The sequence below is a fragment of the Tamandua tetradactyla genome, chromosome 20, assembly GCF_023851605.1.
Source record: "Tamandua tetradactyla isolate mTamTet1 chromosome 20, mTamTet1.pri, whole genome shotgun sequence".
In the NCBI taxonomy this organism is placed as follows: Eukaryota; Metazoa; Chordata; class Mammalia; order Pilosa; family Myrmecophagidae; genus Tamandua; species Tamandua tetradactyla.
Window position 1 is genome coordinate 31,885,977 of NC_135346.1, and position 18,261 is coordinate 31,904,237.

At 46.0% G+C, this 18,261-nt stretch overlaps 1 protein-coding gene and 1 pseudogene across 4 annotated transcripts in view; one reads left to right on the plus strand and one right to left on the minus strand.

The window, feature by feature from the left end:
* TNIP1 (TNFAIP3 interacting protein 1) overlaps positions 1–18,261 on the minus strand; it is a 58,938-nt gene that overhangs the window by 35,070 nt on the left and 5,607 nt on the right. Inside the window, exons 1-2 of one of the 4 annotated variants that reach the window (XM_077137433.1) lie at positions 18,066–18,243; positions 787–958 (exon numbers count right to left, since the gene is read on the minus strand). In XM_077137433.1, coding sequence (XP_076993548.1) covers positions 787–922 — 136 coding nt within the window. In that variant the 5' untranslated portion in view covers positions 923–958; positions 18,066–18,243. Of the gene's footprint in view, positions 1–786; positions 959–18,065; positions 18,244–18,261 lie in introns of those variants that run through there. The other 3 variants (XM_077137435.1, XM_077137434.1, XM_077137437.1) reach the window with 3 other exon arrangements.
* Positions 16,358–16,814, plus strand: LOC143663995 (small ribosomal subunit protein eS24 pseudogene; annotated as a pseudogene).

Consider the following 18,261-nt stretch of genomic DNA (forward strand, 5'->3'; position numbering starts at 1 on the left):
TCCAACCTCTGTAGACCTCCATTTTCCTTCAATAAGTGGAGAAGGGGAAACTCTACCTTTTCCTCCCCAATCTGCTATCTCAAACAAGGTTCTGTCAAGCAAGGAGAAAGCATCTTGAAAACAAAAGCACTAGCTTTGACCTAAAGCATGAAGTCAGAGAAGGCAGCAGCTAGGCAAAGGAAGAGTTTTAGCAGTTTGGAGAAAGGAAAGACCCCTTTTATACAGGGAAATAAATGAAGGAAGGCCTTGCATGGAGGAGGAGATGGCATGAGCTGGATGCTGATGGATAGGAAAGATTCAGGCCTGTGGAGATAGGTGAGGTTGTTCTAGGCAGTGGTGGCAGCAGCTTAAGCAAAAGCCAGAAGAAACTGAATCACCTACTTCCACCTTGCTGCAAGTCATGCTTTGGTCACCACTTTCTTAACTCTACTACCTGAAAACCTATACCTGGGATACCCTGGAGAAACTCTCCCCATTTCTCAGGTCTTTGGAAGATGAGGCCATTCTGGTGCCAAGTCCACAAACTGGATCCCCGTCCCTCATCCCCTCCCCCTTAGTCTTCCAAGGCACCCTGAGACCTGTCATCATGGTTATGGGGTACTAGGGAATCAAGGCTGAGAAGACAGTCACCACACTAAAGAATATCCATAAAGACACAGCCAAAGCTGGGCCAGGAGAGACAAAGCGTGATTCAGACAGAGGAGTCTGCCAGTAGCATTCTTCGCTGCTAGGCACTGCAGGCTGTGGGGAGCAGGACTCGCAGGGAGGGTGCAGGATCTGCTTTACCTAACATCTTTATCCCTTGCATTTTTTCCTTCAGCCGGGAATTCTCCTCCACTAGGCGCTCAAAAGCTGCTGAAGCCTCTCCGGGAGGTGGGCTGCCCCCAGGGTCGTAGATCCGGTATGGTCCTCTGCCTTCCATGGGTATGGCTCAGCCCCTGCCGTGGTGCCCGCCTGGCTGCAAGGACAACAGCAGTATATCAGGGGGCTGGCCAGGCCATTGGGGCATCCTCTCTGGGCAAACTCTAATCTTTCAATGTCCCAGAACTCAGTCCCCACAACCCAGAATGGAACACAGCACTCCAGGGCTGGTCTGACCATATGACAACAGAGGACAATCACCTCCTTTGATTTGGATGGTCTATTAATGCAATCTAAGAGGGTATCATCTTGTTTGATCAGTCTCACTGCACTGCTGGTTCACTGTGAACAGCAATCAACTGTAGGGTATAATGTGGGGTACAAGAAAGAGCTCTGGACTTGGGAGTCAAAATACGTGAATTCAAGTCCTATGTATGGGGCTTAGAAGAACAGGGACCCTTGGTTCATTATTGCATCCCCAGCATCTGGCACAGTACTGGTTACGAAGTCAGTGTCCAATAAAGTCTTAGTGAATGAATGAATGACATCATTAACTCACTGTGGTGCCTGGGGTGGTCCTTCCCCTCTCTTAAAGACTCTGTCTCCTTATTTGCAAAATGGAAGTCTCAAAAACTAAATCAAAAGTGAAGTGTTTGTCCCCCAAGTGAGGGGCAAGTTAATCCAGTGGTATGGTAAAGAAAAGAGAAGTGCCATTTATATTGATGTTATCTTCTAAAATAGAAAAGAAAGAAAAAAGAAAACTTTGACTAATAGTTAATATACTAACTGACATGGTCACCCCTCCTCCCCTAGTCTCATATCATGTATGATCTGTTCCTTCCAGTTCTAATGAGCAGATGAACTTTCCATCCACTGCTTACAGTGTATATTCACCTGTTAAATTTCATCTGCTTTATCCCATGTGAAACCACCCTGCAGAGGTTCCTCTGATCCAATACAGAAACTCTCCTTCCTTTCACTCACTTATCCATTCAACAATTATTAACTGAGTATCTACTCTGCTGGGTACCAGTCTAGGTGAAAGGGAGTTACAGCAAACAAGTCAGACTAAAATTTCTCAGGGAGCTTACATTTTAGTGTATGAGGCTGATGGTAGAGAACAGAAATAGACATGGAGATAGAAAGAGAGAGAGGCAGAGAGAAAGAGAGAACGAACAAACAGGTTTTTGGGTGATGAAAAAAATCTATGGAGAGAAATTAGGCACAGCAGGAGGAGGCAGAAACTAATTTTACAGAGAGCTGTCAGAAAAGGCCACACTGAGTGTATTTTAACAAACACCTGATGGAGGTGATGGAGTTGGCATGCAGATTTTCAGGGGAAGAATACTCTGGGCAGAAAGAACAGTAAGTGCAAAGGCCCTGAGGCTGAAAACAGACCTGGTCTCCAGTCCTGCAGTTTCACCAACTCGAAATAGCGCCAAAGGCTCTCTACCTGGAGGCCTCAAAAGGACTTGGGGCCCTAAAACCTTCCTCCCAAGATCAACACCTGCAAAGCAAATACTTGTTCCAGTTCGGGATCCTCAAAGGCCTGTTCAAACCTGCACAGTGCTTGCTGTGAAAAAGGTTTAAAAACAGCCACCATTTATTAATTATCTATCTGTCAGGTATACCACATTAAAACACTTCAGATACATTTTCTTAGTTAAGCTGAGTAACAACTTAAGCTTAGTAACAACTCTAAGATACATACTAATATCCTCATTTTCTAGAGGAGGAAACTGAGGCTCACAGATCGAGTAACTCAGCCACGATTACTTAGCTAGTAAGTGAGAGTCAAGATTCAAACCCAGCTCTACCTTCCTAAGAAGCTGAGCCTTCAGTTTATTTAAACAACCTAAATACATTTATCCTAGAACAGGAAATGAGAGCTGATGATTCTGTATAGCTTAATGTAATACTATGATATATTCCAGAGTATTCTGGGAGATAGTAAAAAAGTATTTGCAAAGTCCTTTGAGAGATTGGAATAAAAATATAGAACTATTAAACTTCCCCTCCCAGGAAATTCCTCATATTCTATTAAGCACTGGGGACTCCCAATTTAATAAGCCAAGCCCTCGATCGTGAGGCTGGTCTTTACGAAACTTATTTTTGTAATGGTGACACTAAGCCTACCATAAACATGCCTAGGAGTCCCCCCAGACAACCTCTTTTGTTCCTCAGATGTGGCTTCTCTCTAAGACAAACTCTGCAAGTAAACCCATTACCTTCCCTACTACATGGGACATGCTTTCAGGGATGTGAGTCTTCCTGACAATATGGGACACAACTCCTAGGGATGAGCCTGGCCCTGGTATCCTGAGATTAAGAATATCTGCTTGACCAAAAGGGGGAAAAGAAATGTAACAAATAAGGTTTCAGTGGCTAAGAGATTTCAAATAGAGTTAAGAGGTCACTTTGGAGGTTACTCTTATACAAGCTTTAGCCAGATATTACAAATTGCCATGGTATGCCAAGCCCCAACCAACAGTATTCTTGAAAACCCTAAAGAAAACCCAGGGCTCTATCTAAGACTCTAAAAGTTTTACTTATTAAGTATATTTTTCAGGAACTTAAAACCTCCAGACTGTTTCTGTGCCAGATAAACCCTGAAACATAGTTACTAGTCCCTTGTAGAACATCAACCAGTAGCATCCCCCTATCCCATGATGTTGATACCCCTTTTCAACATGAAGTTAGAATGCTGGAATGGAAATTTTATGTATACCATAATCTAATTCTACCTATCTGTATAGCTCATTTGAACAACTGGAACACAGGAAGCACAGAATAAGAGAGAGGTCCTTTAATCCTGTAAGATTATTATTTTAATGCCTGGAAACATCCTAGCGTATATTAAGCAGATAATCAAAAAGTATTGGCAAAGTCCTCTGAGGGAGGGGAGAAAGACTATGGAGCTATTAAATCTTACCATGAGGGTATCCCCTGATACTGTGTCAAACCCTAGGGATAACCAAATCAATAGGCTATGCCCTCGATCATGAGGCCTACTCTTGTGAAACTTATGTAGGTAGTGGAGAAGCTTAGACTACCTATAGGCATGCCTAAGAGTTACCTCTGTTGTTGCTCAGATGTGGCCTCAGTCTCTCTAAGCCCAACTTTCCAAGTGCAATCATTGCTCTCCCCGCTACGTGGGACATGACATCCAGGGGTGTAAGTCTCCCTGGCAACGTGGGAGAAGACTCCCAGGGATGAATCCAGACCTGGCACTGTGGGATCAACAATTATATCCTTACCAAAAAGGGGAAAAGAAGTGTAATTAATAAAATATCAGTGGCAAAGAGAGTTCAAAGAGAGTCGAGAGGCTACTCTGGAGATTGCTCTTACACAAGCTTTAGGTAGACCTTGCTATCTGTCATAACCTGCCAACCCCCAACCAGGACCATTCCAGCCAATACTAAAGAACACTTAGGGCAATATATAAGATTCCACAAGGATAACTTTCCAGAAACCTACAACCTCCAGATGGGTCCCTGGTCCAGGTAAGTCCTGAAACCCAGTCCAGCCTCTCCAGAACATCAGATAGTTCCATTTCCTTACCCCATATTAGTGACAGACCTTTCCAACAGCAAAAATTTAGAATGGCCATAGCCCAAACAACCCCAAAGAGAGGTATGGAAAGATCAAAGGTGATGTGGAATTATACATAGAAGATAGCACTTAACAAATGAACATGAATGCTGAATCATTAAGCTGATATCTCTTTGAGTCTCCAGTAACCTAAAATTGTGAAATTGTAACCCGTGTCAAAGTCTGAAATATGTTCTACAACTAAATGTGGTGCCATGCTTGGAAATTCATAGCTTTTTTTGTATATATATGTTATTCTTCACAAAAAAATAAGGAAAAAAAGTCGATTGTGATGATAAAAAAGTATTTAAGCCCTCTAGCCTCCTGTATTCTGGAGCAGCTAGAAGGAAAAATATAAGAGGATTGTATGGTAGCCCATGACAAACTCTGGGATCAATCCTGTAACCACTTTTTGAAGAGTGCTTTGGAAACTGTTGCTTTTTTATTTCTTTGCTTTGTATATATATTATACTATATAGTAAAAAAAAAAAAAGAAGAAGTTAGAATGCTCATTGCCCAAATATCCCTTATGATTGAGAGAATGGTCAAATGAGAGGGAGGAGTTGTAACAGAGAAGTTAAGACTTAACAAATGATTATGACTGAATCGTTATATAGATATTACATTTTAGTTTCTAGTGTATTAGAACGGCCAGAAGGAAATACCTAAAATTGTGGAACTGTAACCCATATGATACTTTGAAATTTGCCCGAAGAAGAAGGAGCAGCAGCTGAGCTTTAAGCTGCTGTTACACTTGCATAGTCAAGACTCAGAGCTCCCCCAGAAAGACTTAGGTCAAGGGGGAAAGAGAAAATGAGTTCAAACTTGTAGGGTTAATATCTGCCTACAAGTAGCCTCTGGGCTCCTTCCCCTGCCCTGAAGCACAAGAAATAACAAGGATTTTGCTAAGAGGGTCCCCATTACAATGGGATGACACCATCCAGAAAGAAAAACAAAGTTCTGGTGAGTGGGACCCCCTCCCCCACAGACTAGTAAACACAAGGTGAACACACAGTGCGGGAGGCACCACACTCTCTGCTAGGCCCCATGAGACCAAAGGACAGCTGCCTACACGCCCAGAGCAAAAGTCACAGCTCAGCCTGGGGTGACTTGTTTTTAACTTGAAAGGTCAATGTTATACAGCAGAGCAATAAAGCATTGACGTGTTCACTGAATTGAAAGAAAGAGTGTAGGTAAAACACTTTGCATAATGCCTGTCAAACAGACGGGGCTCAAAAATGGTGGTAGGCTGGCAGTGTGTGTGGGGGGGTGCTTCCTCTGTTCCCCTTTCTCTTCATGTGCCCTGCCATCAAAGCACTTCCCACCAGTACAGAATGGATCTGACTGGGGTAAGCATTTCCCCGTTTGACTGGAACTTCTCGAGGACAGGAGCATGCTTTATTCACCTCTATTCCTGCCACCAGCACAGGTCTGGGCCTTGGAAGATGAGCCATTCTTGAACAGATTTCACCAATGGGGAGATGGCTGGAAGGGGCTCTGGCCAGTTTTAGTGGTTAAGTGGCAGCAGGTGGTCTGGCTTACAGCATAATATTTCGCCCACTGAGCCAAATACTCTACACTCTAGAGTATTCACTCTACACTACTCTACATTCTTCCTAAATGACGTTCACTACTTACAGTCTCCCTAAATGACATTCACAACTGACATTACCTGATAGTTTGCGTCATTTTTTCACTTCATGCCTCGCTAGTTTTGAAGGCCCATGATAGCGGGGACTGAGTCCATTTTATTTACCAGAGTATCCTAAGAGCTCTGCTTCTGCCTCCTGAGAGATCAGGTTCAAACATCTCAGAGAACACACCTCGCCATGACCTACCGACCAGAAGTGCTCTAGACAACAATCTACTTCTAGAATCAGCTGGCAGAGATGCTCAGATACAAGGCCAAGCCACAGAGTAGGATGCAGGATACAAGAACTGAAACCTCCATTCTGCATCTTCTAAACTCTGTGACTCTCACTTTGTCTTAGCATGGGGAGCCAACAGGCAAGAAGGCTCATGGAAGTAGGAAAAGGGGGCAGACAGGGTTAGTTTTCCCCAACTCCATCCTCGGCGGGCAGGGCAGGGGTTGCGGTGGGGTGCAAGCTGTCAGGCAGTGGGTGGAGGGAACCCAGCAGAACAGCCTACTGTGAGAAATCCCTCTCTAGAACGGGAGGTGTGGCCCAAGGCAGGGCCTGGACTCCTGCAGGAAAGAAACACCAAAGAAAGAAATGGGAATTTTCACATCCCCCTGACCTCATGCTCAGATGGTCAGTAGCAACTGGCGATTCCAGGATGACTGATGGACAGACAGGAATTCTCTACAATGAGAGTGGTTTTTTTTTATAACCGCTCCAGAAGAACAGAATCATTCCAAGGATGACAGAGCTGAAGGGGAATCTCCGAGGGCAACAGGGCCAATCCCACATTCTCAGGCAGCGGAGAGACTTGCCCAGAGACACACGGAAATAGAATCCAGTTCTCCTGCCTCCCAGGCTAACAGCATATTGCACCTACAGGACATAACATGGTTACTGAAAAATCTGTCCCCTCTCTCTGGCTCTGTGTGGAAAGAAAAGAGGAGGTGCTTTCCTAAACCCCTCACATGGTAAAGCGTCTGGATCTCAGGGCCCAGGAGTCCTTGGATGTCAGCCCATCTTCAGGCCAAGGTCACACACAAAGTCAGGATGGAACTGGGACCATAAGCCCCCTGCTCTCTCTCCCACCTCCTCCACTCTCCTTTTCCATTCCTGCTCTGTAATCCCATTGCAAAACAGATGGACCTCACCCCACCTCCTTGCAGGGTCTGACTCCAGACTCCACATCTATCTGGGCTGGCTCCAGAAGCTACAAAGCAGCAGGTGACCCCTAGCTGTGGGATATAGCCTGCCCCACCCACCTTCTCCAAAACTGAAAAAGCCAGTGGTAAAGAGGTAGCAGGCTTGGACCTTCTTCCAAAACAAGATCTTGGCTGAGTAGCCTAACCAAGGTAGGGCCTTGTGAAATTGTAACCCGTGGTAGGGCCCAGCGGCTGCCCACTGGAATCCAAAAGGCCGCGTTTGGGGGCAGAAAGGGGCCAGCCAGAAGGCAGGTGGGGACCACAGAGCGCAAAAATGGGAGTAATGCTGTTGAACCTGAAGGAGCCACCAGCCCCAAGAGAGGAGATATGACTGGAAAGCAGCTAAGTGGGTGTGAGGGGGACAGAAGAGTGCCCCAAATCATAGCCTCTCTGAAGATTCAGAATTAGATTTAAATTTCAGCTTTCACACTGAAATGCTACATCCGGTCTGAGACAGCCATTAGCTACGTGCTAAGGTGTGAGATGGCTGGGCGAGGGCTCCCAAGCCCCTAAAATGAAATTAATGTGCATTGCCACAAACATACGCAAAATACTTAGTAGTTTCCCAAGCATTATTTTTCCATCTGGTTGTCATATAGTCCTGGGAAGAAGGAAGGGTTGATCATCTTTTTGACAGATGAGGAAATTGAGGCCCAACTTGGGAAATTGAACGCCACTGATTACGCGCTACATCCCTGAAGGAAGTGAAGTTCTCCCTGCCCCAGAGGAAAAGCCAAGCAGATCCCTGGTGCTAGGAATCAGGAGGCCATGGCACCCAACATCTATCTCCCAGGCAGAGGCAGAGGCTCTTAAGGGCATTAAGGGAAGGGGTCTCCAAGAAACAAAGCACAGACAAAAGATTTGAGAGGCCTGTCCCTGTATCTACTCTGCTGTTCACTGTCTGTGTGTGGCCAGGAACAAGCCTTGTCCAGTCTTTGCACCTCAGTTTCCTCACAGGGAGGAGCTTGGACTAGATAGAAATGTGGTGATGTCAAAAAGCTGCCCTAAGCACTGGTTGTCAAAACCCCAAACTGGAATCCACCGAAATCCTTATTTACAAAGGAGTAAATGAACCGTGGTGAACTCGCCCAGTGGGATGCTACAGAGCAATGGGAAAGGGTGAACCATGAGCCCGTATAAACAGCAAGGAAGACTTTCACAAACTATGGGGTCTAATGACTAGAAGAGAGAAAAGGGGAACTTGTGGGAACTGGCGATGTTCTCTTCATTGAGGTAGAGCTGGGTGCACAGGTGTGTTCACTTCATGAAAATACATCAAATTGTACCAAAGATTTGCGTTCGTTTTTGTACATGTATTAAGTTTCAATAAAAATATTTCCAATGAGGTGTAAAAAAAAAAAAAAAAAGCTGCCCTAAGGTTTGAGGGAGGCCAGAGCCTTGGGAACTAGCAGCAAGCCCAGGAGAGAGAAGGACCCAGCATATGGGAGAACGCCTTGGAGTCAGAAAGAAAGGTTTCAAACAGGGCAGGGACTGCGGTGAGTAAGTTAGGCACAACGGGTGCCAATGCTGCCTAAAATATTGTATCCAGGGGCCCCCTTGCCCTTGCCTTGCCCTAGTTTCAGCTCAGTTCACCCCCTGCAGGCTGTGATACTAGGCAGTCACTCACCTTTTCTGAGCCTCAGTTGCCTAATCCATAAAATGGGAATAACAATTTAACTACCTTGATAATGTTGGCATAAAATTAGAGAAATTAAATTAAATATGTATAGTTGGAAGGGAGTTCTTACTTTCAACTTATGTTTGATTTATTTAACAAGTGATACCTATTGGTTTCATATTAAAGTTTCTAAGATAATACGTGTATAGAACCTAACTCAGTACTTGGCACTCAATACTAATAAAAAACTTAGGTAGCCTACAACTGTACCGAGCTGATTTAAGGGCCAAGGCTTCTCCTTGGCCTTATTTTCTCTTATAATGGAGTACTCTGGCTTTCTCTGTTGGCTTTTTAGGTTAGGTTATGGCTTCCATTTAATTACTGCAAATAACCATTTAGCTACTGGCCCCAGGTAAACAAGGTCACTGAGTACAACACCCATAGCTAGTGAAGATGTAGCTATAGGAAGCCCATGAATAGAGATACTTCACTCACGAAACCCTGGAAACCCCCTGGGCTTTGCTTTCCTCAATCATAAATGGGAATATCCACCCAGAGATGAGAGGAAGTGAAAGACCATGAAAGCACCTTGCAAACTAAAGTAAAAAAGCTTATTCACATTCAAGGTCTAGGATGATCTCCAGTCCTCTCTTCCCATTTCAATGTCAGGGAAGCTGTCACCCCAGGTCCATGTGTCAAAGACCGGATTATGCCCTCTTGAGGACATAGCACCTGCTTTAGACAAGGGTGTCAAGTACTTAGTCTGCATAATCAGGTCATCATTGGGAGACCACAGGTGTAAGGTTTAGCATAAGGAACTGCAGCTCAGAAATCCTGGTTCTAATCTTAGCTCTGGCCTACAAGCTAACATCTTTCCTTCATAGGGCCTCAGTTTCCTAAAATGAGGGGTTGCAACAGTAATAAAAATAACACAAATGGGAGGCTGGACTAAATAATTGTTAAGGTCCCTTCTAGTTCTAACACTCTAGCATTGACAATTTATCATCACCCCATTCTGTAACCTTCTGACCTTAAAAAAGCTACTCTCCCTAGCTACAATCGATCCTAACACCTGGGTGGATTTCCCTGACCTATCAGTCATCAATGACCACTGGATAAGAACAGTTGATATCCACAGCCCTTCATTCACTACTCCCTCCTCTCTGACACACCCAGGTTCCTTAAACATGGCACACACCTCACATTGTGCCCTGCCTCTCCCCTCACCTTAGCTAATTACCCCACAGACAGCGCCCCACTGCCTTCTCTTAGCTCCCAAGACCCAGACTACACACCACCTACCCAAAACCTGGGTCAGAATTCAGCCTGGAGACAGCAGGTAGACCAGACTATCTGGTAGCTAAAACCGCTGCAAAAGAGAACCAGGGAGCAACTAGCTAAAGCCGGACAAAAGAGGACCAGGGAGCAATTAGCTAAAGCCAGAGAGGGACCAACAGCTGTTAAATGCTAGTATATGCCAGACATTTCTTCTTGCTGCACAGATGAAAATTATTATTCCTGCTTTCCAGAGAGAAAACCATCTCTCTATTATTCCTATTTTCCAGGTGAGAAACAGGCTTGGAGAGATTAAGTGTTCTTAAGCTATAAGATTCCACAAGGGTTCCAGGCACTAGAGTAACTTTCCAGAAACCTACAATCTCCATACGGGTCCCTGGTCCAGATAAGTCCTGAAACCTAGTCCAGCCTCTCTAGCACATCAGATAGTTTCATCTCCCTACCCCATATTAGTGACAGACCCTTCCAACAGCAAAAATTTAGAATTGCCATAGCCCAAACAGCCACAAAGAGAGGGACAGAAAGATCAAAGGTGATGGTGGAATTATACATAGAAGATAGGACTTAAGAAACGAATATGAATGCTGAATTATTAAGTTGACATCTCTTTGTCTCCAGTATTCTAGAGCAGCTAGAAGTAAAAACCTAAAATTGTGAAATTGTAGCCCATGTCAAAGTCTGAAATATGTTCTACAACTAATTGTGGTGATGTGCTTGGAAATTCATAGCTTTTTTGTATATATGTTATTTTCCAAAAAAAGTCAACTGTGATGCTAAAAAGTATTTAAGCCCTCTTGCCTCCTATATTCTGGAGCAGCTAGAAAGAAAAATATGAGAGAATCACACGGTAGCCTATGACAAACTCTGGGATCTACCCTGCAACCACTCTTTGAAAAGTGCTTTGGAAACTATTGCTTTTTTATTTATTTGCTTTGTATATATGTTATACTATACAATGAAAAAAAAAAAACCACATAGCTGGTCAATGGCAGAACAAATCATCTGGTGAAGACTTGTGAGACTCCAACAAGACCCTGAGGGGGAGATGGGGGGGCTCAGGCAGCAAAAGCCGGGCCTACAGTTTGGCTATCTGGTTTCCAGCCCTGCCTCTGCACATCTCTGACTTTGTACCACACAGGGTCTTGTATGCTTCCAGATCACCTGCAAATCCCCAGGGCTTAGAATCTAAGGATGAAAAGAAGCTCAGGGATTCCCCAGTGAGCACAGACTCTTCTGTAATTTTTATACAAAGGGAGATTTTTTAAAAAATCCAAGTGGCTTGACTAGATCAGAACCATAGGGGAGGCAAAACAGGTCGGCACCAACTGAGGCTAGAGGACCATGGGCGGCAGGTGAGAATCTCCTTATGATTATGTACTTGCTTCATATGAACAGTTGAAGCTACAGGGATTTAAGAAAAATAAGGAGGGAAAGTCCTGGGGCAAATTTTCTAGTTAAAGAATTTGGTGGAAGGAGAGTCGGCAACTATAGAGGATGGTTTCAACCTGGAACCTGCCAAAGAGGTCAGGGCTGGCCAAAGGCAGGAACAGAAATAACTGCCCTTAGCTGTGAACAAGTGCGAAGCAGGTACTTCCAGGCCTCACTCCTGTGGTTCTCAATCCCTGCACTGCCCCTGCTTTGCTGATGAGGAAGCTGAGTCCAGAGAGGAACAGAACTTGGCCAGAGACCCCACAGTTCCCAGAGCACAAAGTGGAACCCAAATCTGATTGTCACATCACTGGTTTGCTCCCCATACTCCCCACCATCAACTTCCAAAGAAGGGCTGACAAGTAGGCCAAGTTACTCCAACCTGCTTTCCTTTGCTGCATGCACACCCCTGTCAGCTCCTGAAATTCAGAGGTAGGACACACTCCATGCTTGAAAACCTGGCTTCTAGGACCTCATGTAACCCAGGAGTAGCAGCCTTAACCATCAGCTGGAGGACGAAGGGCACTAAGGCCTGACCTTAGGACAAAAGGGATAGAAGGACTTGACTGAAAGGAGTTAACGGATTTAAATTCTGGCTCGGCTGCCTCATGGGGTCTCACTTTCTCCCCATGGAAATATGAGGACCATATACAGACCATAGAACTCACCTTTAAATGCTCCCCAAACAGCAAAATGGATGGATGGCTACTAAAGACTAGGAAAGGAATGAATGGACAGGGGTGAGACAACTTATAAAAGCCAAAGATGTCTTGTTTGTCATAGCAAAAGTATGGAAATGACCTAAATGAGGAAGGAAATGAATAAATAATGTGGCAATTTCCTATCAGGTAATCCTATAAAGCAGCAAAAAATGAATATACCAGAGCTAGAGGTAGGACCATGGATGAATTTCACAAATAAAATATTAAGTAAAACAAGCAAATTGCAGATGAATACAGACATTATAATAGCATTTAAATAACATAAAAAACATAATATAGGCTTTATTTGGGGATGTACACATTTACAATAAAACTATACAGAAATCAACAGAATAATAATTGCTGGCTTCAGAACACTCTACTTCTAGAAGAGAGGGGAAGGGGGGATTAGGGAGAAATTTCTAGGGTAGAGAAAATGTGTATTTCTTAAACCAGATGGGTGGGTACCCAGGTGTGTGCATGTCACCCTCTTAGTCTGAATGATTCTTCAATATGTCCTGAAGGTCGGTGTCACCTGCCCTCTGACCACACCCTCTCACTTCCCCAGGGATAGGGATCTGCTGGGGTAGCACTCGTGGGGGCAGAGAAGAGTATAGAGGGCCGAGGCAGTAATACAAGCAAGGCAGGGCAGGCAAGTGGTCTGAAGGCCAGCAGAAAGTGGAGCAAGCACCCTCTAGAGTGGGTGGAGACAAACCAAAGGCCCCTGACTCATAAGCCATCCCCACGTCTGCCCTAAAAATACCAGCTCTAGCCTCTGAGCATGACTCCTTAGTGACAGGATTCCCAAAGCACCCCCAACACACACCCCACGTGCACACACCTGCCTGATGTATGCACACACCTACATGGACCACCTGGTTTGTTCTCCATGTGTACTACCATGTAGGTACACAAAGGCCAAAGTCTCCTGCCTCTAAAGGAACAGCCTTCTCAGGGGAGAGAAAAGTTCAGCCCTGTGTGGGGGACAGACCTTAGACAAAGAGCCAGCTGCTCCTCAGACCAGTCATCCATTCCCATCAGAAGAGTGACTGTCCTGGGCCAGTCATGGGGGAAAAACATCAAGAACTTCCTACAACTAGCCTTGTGGTTGCCAAAGGCTGACTTGGGGGTGGGGGCACTGGGCTCCCCCACAGAACAAAGGGAGTTACTCCCTGCTTCCAGGACCTTCCTTCTGGCAACTCTCTAGAGCGCCCCCAGCTTACCCCCTACAAACAGGTATAGGGAAATTCAGAGGGGCAGGCACTGTGAGCAAACAGGGGAGCTGCAAGGAGAAACCAGGAGGGTGGGTGCAGAAATGCCAGGCTCAACAGGAAGAGTTTGGGAACTGCTGGAGCCAGAGGGGGCAACCCAATCACTGAGCTACAGAGCTTTAAAGAGTAGAAACAGAAGGCCCTGAGACAGTGCAATCCCTTCACGTTGTAGCCAGCAAAACAAAGCCAGTGAAGGGAGGAGACTTGCCCAAGGGCACACTGAAGGGTGGTGATGCAAGTATTCAAACCTGGGCCACCACTGCCTCACACTACTGCCGTCCCTCTTATCCCTGGCCCTCAATGTGGTCAGGTGGATGAGAAGCCTAATGGGATCAATGAGGGAAAAAGGAAGAAGTGAGAAAGGAGGGAGGGGCCTGTACCGAGGTGGCACCACAAAAGAAAGATGTCTGTAATTACAACGGAAGGGACTGTCTAAGAGCTAGAGGGAGTAAAAGGCAAGCAGAGGCTGGAGGACCACCTGCTGGGGTGTTGTTGGGGAGATTTGAGACAGATGTCCTCTGAGCCCCTCCCACATCTGAATTTGCACTATTCCAAACAGATCGAAAGGTTTGAGACAAAGCAAAGGATGACCCGTCCAGAGAGGACAGAGCTGGGAGGTGGTAGAAAGCTGAAGAAAAGTTATCCATAAGCAGAGAAAATCGTGCCCACTGCCTCATCTCCTGAAAACCCTGTGATATCATCCTTAAGCAGCTAGCTTATACTGAGTGCTTATTACATGTCAGCCCGGTGTGGAGAACCTGGCATGCAGTCTCATTAGTTGGCAACATCTAGAAGGCAGCCTCAGCATTACACAGGTACAGAGGATGAAACAGAAGCCCAGAGAATGGAAGAGGCAGCAACCGTCCAGGTCTGCAGAACCCCAAAGCACACGCTCCACACCAGTGGCTCTCTAAGGGCACCCTGGGTCAGCAACACCAGCATCCCCCAGCTGATGGATGAGAGGCTCTGGGGATGCAGCTCAGCAATCTCTGTTTAACAAAGCCCCCAGTGATTCTGGTTGGCATGCTCACGCATAAGAACCTCTGCTCTAACCATTTTCCAATGCTGCCTGCATGGAAAAACCGACACTTCTGTGCCTGATACGCAAGACCTTTCAGGATCTTTCTCATCCTGGGTGCTCAGCTCCCCTCAATCCAACAGAGCCTTACCCTAAATCCTCAACCCAGTACACTAAGTTCTGGAAGTGGCCCAGGCCCTGCTCTGCCCTTTCATCTTTCTAGGGCCTGACCTTGAAGTCACCTCACTCCAGATTCCTTAACCCTCCCTCCAGGGCCACCTGGAGCCTCCCAATCACTGGGCACTCCTATCACGGTTATTGCTGGTCGGTCCCCTGGGGTGCTGGCCTTCTATGCAGTGCTCACAGCACTCACCTCCCTGCTGGACTAAAATTCCGAAAGGGCAAGAGCCAGTGCCCAGTATACCCAGGCATAGTGCACATGCTGCACAGCACAGTACTGGACACAAGAAGCCTTCAGGAGAGGTTTACCTTCGGAGGGGAAAAGTTCACATCTGGGAGAGCAGGTGCTAGTTCTCACCCTCACTCTGTCATTACCTCCATGGGACAAGTCCCTTCTCATCTCCAGGATTCCATTTCCTCATCTGTAAAATGCACTGTTCTTTTTGTTTCTTCTAGTCTACTCATTCATTCAACAAACCCAGTTTACTTTACCCCCACTCTTCTTCAGTATCAGGGATACACACAGGCAAAAACTAAAGATTCCCTACTCTCACCCTTACATTCTAGGAAAAGAGAAAGACAATAAACAAGCAAACATTAAAAATAACAACTATATGCCAGACACTAAGCTCTTTACATATACTGTTATTCACAAATAAACAAGATAATTTCAGAGCATGATAAACGCTATGATAAGAAAAACACAGTAATGTGACACAAAGTGAAAAAGGGGGCTATTTTGCATAAGAGGGTTAGGCAAGGTCCCTCAGAGGAGGTGCCATCTGAGCTGACACTTGACAGATACTGAGGAACCAGCCATGGAAGGAGTTGGAGAAAGGTGCTCTGGGCAGAGGGAATGGCATGCCCATACAAAGGCCTTAGGGTTTGGCATGTAGGAGGGTAAAAAGCAAGCTGGTGAGGAAGTACAGGTATAAGCCAGCATGACCAAGAGGTAGGCAGACAACCTCCTACGAGGCTGTGGCACTCAAATCAGGTCAGCCGGACCCAACTCAGGACATCCGGGCCCCAAGTGCCAGGCAGCACTGGGAGTAATGGCATGAGTCAGACCCACAGCTTCCTGGGGCCCCTAGGGCATCCAGGGTAGGCACCAACCCTTACCATAAGCCACGGTACAGCCAAAGTGGTAACCCGGGTAGAGGACAACACTGTCACATATATATGGAAACACAGGATGATCATAGTTGCAGCTTCCAGAGAGGTATGATCAAGGACTTCCATGAAGGATCAGTCTCTGATTATACTATTTCCCCAGGACACAGCCAAATCAGCAGTCTTGGGAAAGGAAGAGGGCCCAGGGCCCAGGGGTCAAGACTTATTTGTCTTAGGCAAGTTTTAACCTCTTTGGGCCTCTGTTTTCTCATCTGAAAACTTGGGCTAAAATAGTGCCGGCCTCCTAGGGTTGTCGGGAAAGTTAAAGGAGATACTGAATGTAAAGAACAGTGCCTGGCACATGGCAAGTGTTCATAAATGTCAGCAGTTATTATTACCATTGTTGATTTTGTCACTGCCCAAGTTTTCTCTGCTGGAAAATCAGGCTAGGAATACAACATGACAGCTCTTTTTCCTCCTGGCTTTCTGAGGATCACCTGCTGTCATGAATGACATAGTAACTATCCTGACCAGGCATTTTATGACCAACCAACTATTTCAGCAGAAACAAATGGTCATCATGTCCTTCACCCTGGAAAGGCAATGGCCCCTACGACAGAAATTCAGGAAAAACTAGCCAAAATGTACACGACTATACCAGACGTGGTGTTTGTATTTGGATTCAGAACCCATTTTGGTGGTAGGAAAATGACTGCCTTTGGCATGATTTACGATTCCTTGAATTATGCAAAGGAAAATGAACCCACAGACTTGCAAGATATGGCCTGAATGAGAAGAAAAAGACCTCAAGAAAACAGCGAAAGGAACACAAGAAAAGAGAATGAAGCAAGTCAGGGGCACTGCAAAGACTGACGTCAGTGCTGGCAAAAGTAAGGAATAAAGAATCTCCAGTGACTTGATCTGTGTTTGTACAGATATACCACCAGAGGATTAATAAAACTAAAAACTTAAAAAAAAAAAAATTGGCAGGGTTGCCATGAGTTTGCACTAATAAATATTCCCCCCTCCTAAAAGCAACAGCCATTGTCAAGGATAAAAAAAAATTTTTGATTACTCTTTTCTGACCACTCATCAAACGCTGACCATACCCCACTGTTTGGAAAATGAGTAAATGTTGATTAAATTCCATTTTAAGCAGACCTGGAAATAAAAACAATGCATTAGGAATTCAAAGAATTCCCTGCACTGTCATTCTACAGTGGGGCGTAGATGGACATGGTTAATTCTTCTGCATCCACAAAAGTTCCCACACACAATCTCACCCAGTGGCACAAAATTCCCACCCCTCCCAGATATACAATTAATGAATATACAATACAATCATTCCTATAAACACAATCACATGCACACAAGCATGTAAATGTCCTACAGTGGAATACGTACCCATTATGTGGAAACTCCATCCCAAAAATCACTCCTGGAAACTAATTAAACATCTGCCCTAAAAATGCACAGAAATGTCTCCAACAGTGTGCAAAGTATGTTCCACAGAAAGAGTATGGAAGAGTCTATTGAGCCAAATGTCTGAGTTCAAATCCTCACTAACTATGTGACCCTAATCTCCAAGTCCCTGGTTTTCTTAAACTGTAAAATGAGGGATAATAATAATACTCACTTACTTAGGATTGATGTGGCAATTAAATGAGTTTAACACACGCAAAGCGTTTAGATCAGTACTTGGAAAGTGACCAGACATGTACACATGGCTTTCAAAAATTTATACAAAACTATAAGCTCTGACGCCATGTAAGGCAACTAGTCCTACACGCAAGTGAGCACACACACACACATACGACGTGCACACGCGCACCTACACGCAAACACACACACACATACACACACGCCATGCACACGCGCCCCTACATGCAAACACACACACACACACACACACACACACACACACACACCGTGCGCACGCACCCCCCACCTCCCCCGCCGGGCAGGGATTCCCCACACAGCCCGGCCGCAGCTGCCCAGCGAGCCGCCCTGCGCGCCGGAGCCTCGGGGCCCAGGCCACCTCCCTCGGGCCTGACCTCCCCACCTCAGGCCAGGCCACTGCCGAGAAGTGAACGGCCTCCGCCCGGACTCCCTTCCTCCACCTCCATCGCCTCTCCCGCCGGGGTCGGCTTACCTAGGGGTGGGGATGAGGGTGGGGGCTTGGGAGGGGAGAGCTTCTCCGCGTCCAGCCCCGGACGCAGGGTCGGGAAAGCGGCCCGGCCCGACTCCGACCCCGCGGCACTCCTAGGGCTCCCGGGCAGGGGGAGAGGGACCCGGACTAGGAAGTGCCGGGGGCCGGGCAGTCCCACCCCCGGGAAAGTCCCGGGCGA